The following is a 13,002-nucleotide window of genomic DNA, read 5'->3' as shown; positions in this document are numbered from 1 at the left end:
ACACACACACACACACACACACACACACACACACACACACACACACACACACATTTTATTAGGAACAGCAATAACTTTTGTACCCAGAACTGGCCTTGAGACACAGAGATAGTTGTCCTTCCTCTGCCTCCCAAGTACTGGGATTAAAGATGTACACGACCACATCTTGCTTTGAGATGTGGTTTCTCACTAAACCTGTAGCTTACCAAATGATCATCAAGTTCTAGGGATCTCTGAGTCCATTTCCTCAGTGCCACTAACCCCAGTTTTGTTTTGGGCTGTTTTGCTTAAGTGGGTGCTCTGGATCCACACGCTTGCACTTGCATTTTAATAAGCCATCCCCCAGGCCCAGGACCAGCAGTTCCTTTTTATTTTGCATGTATGTGTGTATTCACATGCATGCCGCAGTCAGGACAATTTTGTACAGTTGGTATCACCTCTTCCATCATGAGATCTAGGGAATAGACTCAGATTCTCAGGCTTGCATAGCAAGTGCTTTTATCTGTTGAACCACCTTGCCAGCTCCAGGGGCAGCAAGTCATAAACAGAGGACCTGGGCAGAAATTCTTCTCAACCTGAGAAGTTGCAAAGCTTTTCTTCACTCTCAAGCTTTTGTCCATTAACACATCTAAAACTCAAAAACTACCATATGAATCTTCAGAATCAAGTGTCTGAAAATGACTAAAAAACCCACTGTTATGCAAATTCCTTATATAAGAAGATTTGGTGACCTGTCATCAGTGTCTTATACAGTGAGTAAAGTTGAACACTTAAACATTAAACCTCTGGTGTGCAAAACTCATGGTTCAAGGAGTAGGTAGAATATGTATTTATTATTATTACATGACTTCTTGACAATGTGGGCTGACATCCAAAATTGAATTGCATTTATTATCAATTGTTAACTTGTTTGCTAGTATGAAGATGCAATTTACGTATACAGGAAATGTTTTATATGCTTTTGTCATTCCATATGCAAGCATTCTGTGTATATATTTGTGAACCAGTCAAATTCTAAAATGATACTTACAGAATATTAACATTGAAAGCCATTCTATGTCTGTTCATGTCTGTTATGTCAAAATTATTTTATAAACATGTCACATTTGATTATAGTTTTCTGCATTGTATTGCAAACAGAATTGGGAAATCAAATGTACAGTTCTTCTAAAAGGAAGAAAACTACGACTAGTTACTAAGAACTAAACTGTCAAAAGTCCTTGTACAGGAATGATTTGAATAGAGGCCCTTTGTACATGGTTGTAATAATGGTTGTGAAGATGACAGAAAGACTGTTTACCAGAACTGGACAATTTAGCATAGCTTTCTTTAAAAACTGTTCTGGCTGGGCGGTGGTGGCATATATTTTTGTCCCAGCATTCAGAAGACAGAGGCAGGAAGATCTCTGTGAGGCAAGCCTGGTTTATATAGTGAGTTTCATTTCAGGACAGCCAAAGCTAAACCAGACCAAAACAAAAAACTTGTGTGTAGTGTGATGTAACACCACAGAGATAACAGTGGCTTCTTCCTCCCAAATCTAAGAGGTGACCATTTCATATTAGGACTCTTCTTCCAAAACACCAAGCCATAAAAGTTTATTTTAGAGAAAAATGTACACTGTAAAGCTAGTTTTTCATCTTAAATTGCTTTTTAACATGTACATTCTAAGCAGGATGACTTGATTTTAAAGATGTTTTCACTTAATCTCTCAGAAGGAACAAACTTAGGAAACTTAAAAAAAAAAGATGTAGAGTGCTTTTTATGTTGAACTTCTGACTCTTATTATTAGTATTATTATTAGTAGTATTATCTTACTATTAGTAGTAGTATTAGTAGTAGTCCAGAACTACTTCAATGCCACTATTAAAACTGAAGATGATAAATATGTAATATTCATCCTGGTTTGTTACATATATATGATGTAAGAGCTCCAGACCCTGACTGTAGGGCTTAGTATTAAAAAGGAAACAAAGGGCTGGTGGAGGTGGCACACACTTAATTTCAGCACTCAAGGCTGAGTCAGGAGGATTACAAGTTGGAGGCCAGCCAGGACTACATATCTAGACCTAGTCTCTTTAAATATAAGGGGAGGGGCTCAAGTTATCTAGACTGCCAACTTACACATCAACATTACAGCTGCGTGCTTTAAATGTTATGAAAGACAAGACTTAAATGAAGAGTCAAGGTTCTAAGAGCAATGCATTTGAAAACACCATTTAAATGACATTGTACATACATATAAACTGATTGTGAAAGCTAGTCATTTAAATTCTATAATACAATTTAAGGCATGTTATAACTCATCATCTCTATAGGATAGGAGATATCCTATAGGATATGTTTTTCATTGTTTATGTTTTTTTTTAAATAATCATCCTGTGACTTGGGTGACATAGCTTTATACTCCAAGCAAGGGCCATGTTATTTTCAGTACCATGGATATGACTGTATCATGCATCAGATAGTCATGATTTAGTTACTATCTTTGGCTCCTTGATTTGAAAGCTCCTGGTTTCAATATATTTTAACAAATATGCCTCTGCCTCTTTTTACTATTTACTCTTATAATATGCTAGGTGCATCCTTAAGAATCCAGTCGGCGAGGAGGCTCTTGCAGCTGTACAAGGCTGACTACTTCCACAGTTTTTGATTTTCCTTTGAAGCAGTTTGATTTTCAACATTCTTAACATTCTAGATGCCACTTTACTGTTTAAACTAAGAATTTTGCCATGTTAGTGGTTTGAATGAGGACAGCCCCCATAGGCTCATATATTTGAATGTTTAGTCACTAGAGAATAGAACTGGTTTGAGGAGGACTACAAGGATTAGGAGGTGTGGTCTCTTGAAGGAAGTACATTACTAGGAGTGGACTTTGAGGTTTCAAAAGACCATACAAGGCCCAGTGTCTGTCTCTGTCTCTCATGCCTGTAGGTCAGGATGTAACTCACAGCTACCTCTCCAGCACCATCCTGTCTACCTGCCATCATGCAAATAGTCTCAACTCTGAAATTACAAGCAAGCCCCCAACTAAACACTTTCTTTTATATGAGTTGCCTTTGTCATGACATCTCTTTACAGCAATAGAACAGTGTACTAACACATCATAAAACTTAACAAAGATTTTGGCAGTCTTATAAGCCCAGTACTAGTTTGTTAGGAGAGACTGAAAAATATATATTTTTTGAGATTGTATGTTTATTTTATGTGTATGAATGTTTTCCTTAATGTTATATTTGTGCCTGCAATGCCTGCGGGGGCTAAAAGATGGCACTGATTCCTCTGGGAATGTAGTTACAGGTGGCTATGAGCAGTCATACGGATGCTGAGAATTGAACCTTGGTCCTTGGGGAAGAACAACCAGTGTTCTTGACTGCTGAGCTATCTTTCCAGATCTAAGAATTTAATTTTGTGTACTTTAAAGAGAAATATGATGGTTAAACAACTACGGTTTTTAGTTAAGATGCTAGTCTTTGATTTACATTAAATTTGTTATTTTAAACAAAAGAAAATCTTGTCTGCTTCCTTGGAATTGCTTTTAGAATATTTAGATTAAATCTTGACAAAAAAACCATAAATAAATGTTTAAAGTTGATAATCTTTAAAGTTGGTCAAATGTCTGTGTCCTCTAAAATTTCCTGGATGCTTCAAAATTAGTTTGTTAAAGGGTTGTTAAAAATATGGAATTGAAGCTGGGCAGTGGTGGCACACGCCTTTAATCCCAGCACTTGGGCAGTAGAGGCAGGCAGATTTCTGAGTTCGAGGCCAGCCTGGTCTACAGAGTGAGTTCCAGGACACCCTGGGCTACACAGAGAAACCCTGTCTCAAAAAACCCAAAAAATAAATAAATAAATAAAATAAAAAAATAAAAATAAAAAAATATATGGAATCAAGAAAGAGGGTAACAATGATTAGAACCAGACTCTATAAGCACCCCTGTTTTGTGTTTCTTGTAAGTCATCCACATCTTCAAATACAGACTAAAAAATCAATTAGCTCTTTCATTAAATTTTATACAACCAAATATCACAAAACAAAGTGTATATATCTAAAACGAGGCATCTCTAGGCCTTCTAAAATCTTGACACTTTTTTTTTTTTGCATAGGGTTCTATCCCAGTGTTAAGAATGTTAATGAGACCTTCTATGCCAGAGCTGTCCCTACTCCCAGCCCTGTTTCCTAAAATTAGTACAGAGGACTTAATTTGTCTGAGTTACCAACTGCTAGGTATCAAAACCACACGGGAATGCCTCCTGGAATTGTTTCAAAGTCACCAATTATATTTCAAATGTCTAAGGATGGAAAAATGATTTTACGTAGTTTAGGCCACACTGATCTAGCTGATCATTCTTTTAAGGTCTCTCACCTTTTCAGGTGGATTTCTCCTAAGCCACAGATGGCTAATTGTGATAAAATGCTTAAAAACATTTTTTGGAGATAAGGTTTCACTCTGTAGCACTATCTGGCCTGAGCTCTTTATGTACATCTGACTGGCCTGAACTCAAGAAATCTGTCTGCCTCTGCTTGAGGAGTGCTAGGATAAGAGGCATTTGCCACTATGAGTGCCTTAACACTGTCTTTAAATTGATTATTGAGCTCTAATATGTAAAGATGCCTTGTTAGAAAATCCACACCTCCAACCCAGTAAAGACCTGGTTACTGTTTTAAAACTGACATGTTATTCTAGCACTTGAGTTACTTGATGTTTGTAGCTTTTTAGAATTTAAAAATTCTGTGCACTGCTAAAGAATTGTTTTCTGGGATGGAATCTCAGTGTAATCCGGCTTGGGCATTGTAAAGTTCAGAATCCTTTCGTCTCCACTCCTGGGTGCTTGCACCCTATCTTGCTGCATGAGTTTCTTTTTTTTTCTTTCCTTCCTTCCTTCCTTCCTTCCTTCCTTCCTTCCTTCCTTCCTTCCTTCCTTCCTTCCTTCCCTCCCTCCCTCCCTCCCTCCCTCCCTCCCTCCCCTTTTTCCTTTTTGTATCATTTAACAGTCTTTGTATAGTTGGTTATTAAGGATTTCTTTTTTCAGAGAGTGATGGCTTGAGGCAGAGTTTCTCTGTATTGCCCTAGCTGTCCTGGAACTTGCTCTGTAAACCAGACTAGCCTCAAACTCAGAAATCTGCCTGCCTCAGCCTCCTGAGTTCTGGGACTAAAGGTGTGTCCACCACACCTGGTTTAATGGTTTAATGGTTGGTTTCTTAAAGGAAGAATTTTTTTTGTACTTTAAGAATTAAACCATAGTAACTTATATTTTTAGACCCTATCCGTTTTTAAGTAGTATGATGGGTAGTAACATTGCTTCGGCTATGTATTCTTTAAAACTGCACCTTTTGCTTTGAAAACTCCTGGATCTAGCATTACCTATTTCAACGCATATTAAAGATGAGTTGAATCATACTGTCTATACAATACTACTAAAGAGAATACATTTTCTTTCTTTTAAATAGCATAGGTTTTTGTTTTAAACACTCACATCAAACTGGTAAAGTATACAGATTATCTTTGTATGTACTAAACTTATTAAATGAGTTATTATATAATTGTTTTTTTCTCTGACTAAAACATTAAGCTACTTGAAAGTGACTTAACAGCAGAATGAAAAACCTGAGGCTCTGCTGAACATTCAGGTACATGGAGAGATGTTTCTTCTACTTCCAACAGGTCCTGAGGAACAGCTCCTTACTGAGTGTAAGTGATAACCAGGAAGCAGCTCTAAAATCTCTGTGTGGTTATATCTTACCTTTACAACCATGATTTTTTTTTCTGAAATGGACCTATGTATATATTTACCATACAAATTGAAAGTAATTGATATCTACTTAAAATGTATTTCTTCATTTATTGGATCTAATGGTTTCACTGTAATAAAATATATAGACATTTAAAATGTTGGAACTATATGGTTTTCTTAATAAAAAGGGATGATATCTACCCCCCAAATCTGAATAAAAATTCATGCAAATGATCACCCTACCCTCCTACATTCTCCTTTCAGTGCAGACTACATTGTAGGAACAAAATCTCTATTAGAGAACTCATTTGAGAAATGACTATCCCTAAAGATAGTATACTCTCGGTCTTTAGCTACTTAAGAAAAAGTCAGTATTGTGTTTAATATAAATATTTAGCTTTGGGAAAACAAAGAACCTCCGAAAACTGCAACTGAAGTTGATCTTCAGTGAACAGCATTAGGAACACAAGGGCCCATGCATTTTGTCTTGCTTCTGTCCCTTGAAAACTGAAATATCACTCCAGCCTTCCCCATGGTTAAATAAAACAGTTCTAAGGCTCAGGACATAACTGAATGGTGTGAACAAGTCTGGTGATAAACCACAGACCAGGTCCTTAATATGGCTAAAGTTCACTGTGCCTTTCCCCATTTAAGAAGCACCAACCCTGGAGCCAAGTTTTCAAAAGGCAATTTAACAGCAGGAACTATAATTTAATCACATCATATCATATTACACTATGCAACATTATGTATTTTACCTTCTGATGTAACACAGTTAAGTCATTACAAGCATTATTTCCTAAGACTTGGTACAGGTACTCCTTTCAAGGAGTCACTGCTTATTTAATAGTGTCTATCTACATTGGAACATTCAATCAGTGATAGGTAATATAATGCACTGCACTGTGCAACGTCTCCCTACCCCAGATTAAGGTATTAGCAACAAAAATCAATTAAGAAAACCAACACAACTCTAAAAACTGAACCAAGGCTGTCAGCATCACAGCTGCACAGCTGAGCAGGTCAACAGTGCTTTCCCGTGGGCTCAGCATCAGTGTAGCAGCAGCTGCTCTTTTGGACAAGTAGATCAACAAGTGTCAAGTGAAAAGTTACTCTGAGAAAACATAAATCCATGCTACCAACAAAAGCAGCAAATGCTGGTGTTATCCAAATGTCAAACTGCACTGTCCCTCTCTGAGTGTCAGATTGTTTATGTGATGACAAGACTGGATTCCTTGTGGCGCGGCAGTGAGATGGTCTAGGATGTCAGAACCTCCCGTTTGTTTTAATATTTAAGTGATAGCATTAGGGAAACTAGGAAAGGGTCAGTGCTGGTGGTTCTAAACCACATCATCTTCAGTTTGTTTTCACAATAATAATGCAGTTAACCCCCTGCCTCTGCAACAAAAGAGCAATGCAGTATCCCCCTCCTGCATAGAGGAGCTGAGGGCTATGCAAGTAAAGCTGTGCCTACAGTGGGTGGCTGCTGAGTACACAGCAGTCCTGCATACTGACACAAAGTATGTAAGGAGAGCTCACACTGATTTGTACATCTATATTCAGCTAAAGCGTCACAGCAGCAATGGACAGCAATAGTGCACTCAATATAGACACTTTTCAAAACTACTCCAAAAAACAAATGACAAAAGTAGTTAAGAACAACTGAACATATGTTGTGTGTACCGGGCATAAAGGATGAATGGGCCCTGTTGTTAACCCACTGCTTGAATTACATGACACTTAGTCCACTTCCATCTCTCCCGAGTCAGTGTGCTGCGAGCTTCCTTTGGGTGGATCTGGGTTGGTTTCGGAACCACTCTGTCCATCCATTGGTCCATTGTGCTCACTACTAGTCTTTGCTTTGTCTTCAGGAGCTTCTACTTTTGGTTTGGGCTTATAAACGATGGGGTTACAGAAATTATCCAGTTCCTAAAAACAAGAACGAGCCATGTCAAATATTACACAAAACACTTAGATATTTGTTGATGTTCTCTAATCTGTCTTCCATCCTCATACATTTAAATACTTAATATTTAACAATTATTACTGGACCTTTTGTTTATTTTAGTTTCTCAAGACAAGGTTTCTTTGTGTAACTCTGGCTTAGAGGTCTAGAACTCAGAGATTCACCTGCCTCTGCCACCAGAGGGCTGGGATTAAAGGTGTGAGCCACCAACCACCCACCCGGCTACTGTACTTATTTTTAAAAAATTATTTTAAATTTCTTTTTTATTTCATGTGCATTTGTGTTTTGCCTGTATGCATGTCTGTGTGAGGATGTCACAGCCTCTGGAACTGGAGTGACATACAGCTGTGAGCTACCATGTGGATGCTGGGAACTGAACTTTGGTCCAAGATCACCTATAGTTTGTTAACAATAAATTATGTCCTTATTTCCTTTCAAGTAAGAGCTGTGTTTTAATGCCTATAAATGTGATTTTATTACGATTCTGTAATTCTTTTTATACAATATGTTGTAATGTCTTTATAACTAAAACATATTTGATAGCTATATCACATATATAGTAGCAATTCCTTGAATTTATGTAGTGATCTCTAGAATTGTGAGTTTTGGCTAACAGGTATACACTCACTTCAAATTTTTACATATATGTGTATATATGCTCTGACAGGATGTTCCAGGAAAGTTATACAAGTATAAATTGGTCAGGGGAGAGTACTCACTGTTCCATATCCTTGTAACTATGGCAGAGATTATGAACACTAGCACAGCAAATGATACCGACAAAGCCACCTGTATCCTTGGTGACTGGGTACACATCTCTGTCAGCCTCTAGCTCAGAGTCTTCACTTATTACCATTTGCATAGTTTTTCTGCCATGCTTTTTACAGCTTTTGAATTTTTTTTTTTTTTGGTTTTTCGAGACAGGATTTCTCTGTGTAGCTCTGTCCTGGAACTCACTCTGTAGACCAGGCTGGCCTCGAACTCAGAAATCCGCCTGCCTCTGCCTCCCAAGTGCTGGGATTAAAGGCGTGCGCCACCACCGCCCGGTAGCTTTTGACATCTTTATTATCAATGTTTATTAAAATTCAACATTTATCTGAGATTACATAAAATTACACACAGGACTTTACAGTGGAAGATTTCACATTCCAAGGACAGACCTATTGCAGCAAAGTTGTTAGACGTCTCTAGGAATCTAAGTATTTAGGTTGATGGCATTGCTGTATTTCATTCTGTATTAGCTTCAGAACTTTCACACAGGAACAGAGGCTCCATCACAACGAGAATTGAAGTCAACAACGCAGAGCCTGGCCTTAGCTGTTCTCTAAGTTGATTATTAGAATGTGATAACCATTGATCTTTTAGTCCTTAAATGGATTTTAGCGGTTAAACTTATTAAAAAGGAAGTTTTAGCCAGTAAGATGGCTCAGCAGGTAAAAGTGTCTGCTAGGTAAGCCTGGCCATCTGTGTTCTATCCTTGAAACCACCTGAAACCAAGCTGAAAATCAACCAATGCAAAGTTGTCCCCCCCCCCCTTGAGCCATGGCACCGTGCCCACACACTCACTGCGGTCCTTTCATACTCGTCATTTAGAGTACGTTTTTAAAAGGCAATTGGAGTTTCTTACCTTTGACTTTGTAACTATTTCTGACACTTTTACCACAGGATCTTGAGTAAGACTTAATTTATTCTGTGCATTCATCTTACTATTTAGCCAGTTCATGGAGTCACTGATGTATTTTTCAACTTTTTCCATTTCAGCAGGATCCAGATGATCATATCTTTCATCCTATTAAAAATTAACAAAATAGTAAAAGAAAAAGAAGAAAGCGACTTTTGGTAAGCAATGGCTTACTGATAATTTCTCTCTAAAACATTCATATTCTCATACTTCTTGTATATTCATGTAAAGGTGCCACATATGAGATGACACAAACTGAAGAGACTAGGGGAAAATATAAAGTCAGTGCAGACGTGCAAAGGACTCCCAGAAGTCAGCTTTGGAAAAGAACTACTAGTGGAGGCTCTGCATTGGGCAAGAGAGGCTAAGACAGAGTAGAATTTATACAGATTAAGGAGAGAATAGGTGCACAGGTACAGAGTGAGGGAGAAAGACAATTCTGATCATACCATAAATCTAGGTGTTACATCCTTGATAAAACATGACAATGGAATTCTGTGTAAACAACACAGCTGCAGCTTCTACATCTAGGAAAGCACCCCAAAAGTCAGTTTACATCAGCAGCCAGTAGAGCATAAAGCAGCAGCAACATAACATAAAAGCAAGAAGATTTCCTGATAAGGATTATGGATAGCCTAGAAAATACAGGATGAACAGGGAGGGAAGTGTTGAGGAAGGGGACAAGGGCAAGAGGACATCCATGACATGAAAGTACTGCAGAGGAAGGGTCCATAGATGCAGGAGGAAGCAGAAGGTGCAGAGGACCAACCCAAACAAATTTCCTTTGAAAAAGACAGAATGAGACATAATACTGCATATGCTAATTTTTTTAAAAAAACAACAAACTTCTTTTAATGTATTTTCCCTCATGTGTTTTGAGATAGGGTCTCACCTAGTCACACCTGGGTTTATTCTTATCCTCAGACTTAGTATCTTAAAGCATTGAGATTAAACCCCAAAGTTAAAAAGTGGGACTATAAAGAGATCATTTTAAAAAATATCATCACACTGTATTTTGTCCATATTAAAATCTTTGGGGTAATTTTGGACTGTTATACGTATATCTTATAAGCAAGATAAATGCAAAACTATATCATCACTTTTGGTCCTTCATTGTTTGGTTCAAGCTTTCATCATTTCTTGATTATATTATTCTATCCTACTAGTAGATGCTTCACAAACGAAGTCAAGTCATATTGCTTCTAGACTCTCAACCTGCAGGCTCCCTGTGTCTCAGTAAACCTCAGCCTCTCACAACAGCAGCCACGAGGCCTTCTGTGATCAGGCACCTGTTCCCTTCCTAGTTAGGTCACAGCAGCTTTATTGTTTCTTCAGTAGATTTCCCAAGTGCGTGTGCATGTGCGTGTGCATGTGCGTGTGCATGTGCGTGTCAGGGACAGGGTGGTGGTGCAGTAGCACATCTGAAGGTCACAGGGCAACCTACAGCAGTCATGTGTTTCCAACCATCACATGTGATCTTAGGATTAAATTTCGGTTGTCAGGCTCAGTAGCCTTGATGCATGAAGCCATTTCACTAGCCCACAGTTATGTTTTCAACAACATTTCCTTTCTACAAATTCTGAGCCCTGGCTTTCCTCTATTTTTCTCTCTCTCTCTCTCTCTCTCTCTCATTGGTTGGCCTTCTCTCAAACATAGCTCCTGGATGTCCCTTACCTTTTCAGTTGCCCATTTACCAGCACTTTATTTTCCAACTGAAGCATGTGTGAGAACAAACAGGCCCAGAATTTCTTTTTTCTCGAGTCCAGGACCCACAAAACATCCTAGCACATAATTAGAACTCACATGCCTAATCCAATAAAGTCTTAGTTTGCTTTGGATAATATCTTAAACCCACATACTCAAGATGACAACTAAAGTCAGAGGGGCACTAATCATGCCAGATTTAAAATATGCCTTGATATTTTGTCTGCCTCGTTCCTCTTTACATTTCCATATCAATATACTCTGTGAGTATGCAAGAAGATCGGGCTAGCCAAATTACAAATTTTCCTTTTCAACACACAGAATTCCTCCTTCTGAAATAAAGAATAAAGTGTGCACACAGAGGCTGTCTACACACTGATAGCAGCTGCTTCAGGACGACTCCTGACTACCATTCATTTACTATCTGTGTAATCCAACAATCTGCTTAAGGATCCAACCTCCTCCTCCTCCTCTTCCTCTTCTTCCTCCTCCTCTTTTTTTTTTTTTTTTTGAGACAGATTTCTCTGTGTAGTAAGTCCTGGGTGTCTAGGCCTCACTTTGTAGACCAGGTTGGCCTAGAACTCAGATCTGACTGCCTCTGCAGACCTCCTGAGAGCTGAGATTAAAGACATGTGCCACCATGGCCAGCCCAAGCATCCAGATTTTTCTTATATCCGAATTGAGACAACAGTATTCATAGGTCATAGGTATTAAATACCCTGGTGAGAAGAGTGTGAAACCACCCACTCACAGTGCTTAAGATTTACTAAGCACTTGGTGGACCTAAGCTTTTGGGATGATGCCATGCCTCAGTGATTCTGGTGCTGCTTTCTCATGCACATGAATGCAGTGTTAACATCAATGATCAAATCTGAGTGATAACTGAGTATCAGGTAGTGACCAGTAAACCTGACCTTATGGACAAGTTCAACAAGATGGTCTTGTTTCTCTTGAACTTTTTGGAACAGACCTGTATCTACTGGTCTGCTAAAATACAACAGAAGCAACGAAGACACAGGGGAGACTATAAGTATCAGTCATCTCTTTTAAGTCTGCTGGGCTCTGTCCAGATGCATGACTAGCCACTTACTGTTTTATCCAAAGGGACACATGACATATATTACCTGGCCTGAAGCTTCAAAACAGTGGGAAAAGCAGAGAGTTTTGGGTGTGTATGAAGAATAAAAGGAGATTATGGATGATGAGCGATAGATGGAAGCTCAACAACAAATTAGGCAAGAAGCAAAATACAGTTTGGCAGTTTAGAGTCAAGGAAGACCTTTTTCTCATATAAGAAACACAAAAATGAAAACAGTGGATTTTGCCACTGGGTTAAACTTAAGCTATGACTCTAGGGAATTCTAAAACATGAAAGTCTCAGCTTATAACTGTCCTGGAATCCTCTGAAGGTAATTCTTCACTAAAATCTGTAAGTTCAGTCTGCTCAGTCTCTGAAGTGCTAACACTGCAACACCAGAGCTGAGGACTTCTATAGTCAGCATACATCAGCGGCACGGCCATCATGACTCCAGTACCTTGTTTCTGTGTGCTTCTATCACTTTCAGGACAAGCTGAATCTTTTTCCCCAAGTCATTTAAAGCTTTTGGTCTCTCTTCATGCTCCACGTACTTCATTTGAATGGGCTGGCCATATTTCTATCAACATAAGAAACATTTAAAAACAATGAATAGTTTTAACAGAATACATTTGTCCCTTACAGGATGATAAGCAGGTGAAGTCAAACATCTTTTCTGTCTTCCCACAAAGAAAAGTGTTAATGTGGCCCTACTTTAATCCTCGTTTTGTCTAAAGCATTCACTAAGGATTAACCCGTGACTGAACCCAAAGACCCAATCAAAATTGTCACTCCTTCCTTCCTTCCTTCCTTCCTTCCTTCCTTCCTTCCTTCCTTCCTTCCT

The 13,002-nt window shown here is 38.5% G+C and overlaps 1 protein-coding gene across 1 annotated transcript in view; it reads right to left on the bottom strand.

The window, feature by feature from the left end:
- Nucleotides 1-6,422: 6,422 nt before the first annotated feature.
- Hspa4l (heat shock protein family A (Hsp70) member 4 like) overlaps nucleotides 6,423-13,002 on the bottom strand; it is a 47,890-nt gene continuing 41,310 nt past the window's right edge. Inside the window, exons 17-19 of the mRNA XM_028763136.1 lie at nucleotides 12,619-12,738; nucleotides 9,326-9,487; nucleotides 6,423-7,661 (exon numbers count right to left, since the gene is read on the bottom strand). Of these exons, the coding sequence (XP_028618969.1) occupies nucleotides 7,473-7,661; nucleotides 9,326-9,487; nucleotides 12,619-12,738 (471 nt within the window). The 3' untranslated portion in view covers nucleotides 6,423-7,472. The remainder of the gene's footprint in view (nucleotides 7,662-9,325; nucleotides 9,488-12,618; nucleotides 12,739-13,002) is intronic.

The sequence above is a fragment of the Grammomys surdaster genome, unplaced genomic scaffold, assembly GCF_004785775.1.
Source record: "Grammomys surdaster isolate TR1022 unplaced genomic scaffold, NIH_TR_1.0 62, whole genome shotgun sequence".
Taxonomy (NCBI): domain Eukaryota; kingdom Metazoa; phylum Chordata; class Mammalia; order Rodentia; family Muridae; genus Grammomys; species Grammomys surdaster.
Note: the sequence above shows the minus strand (reverse complement) of the source record. Positions and strands in the feature narration are given on the sequence as shown.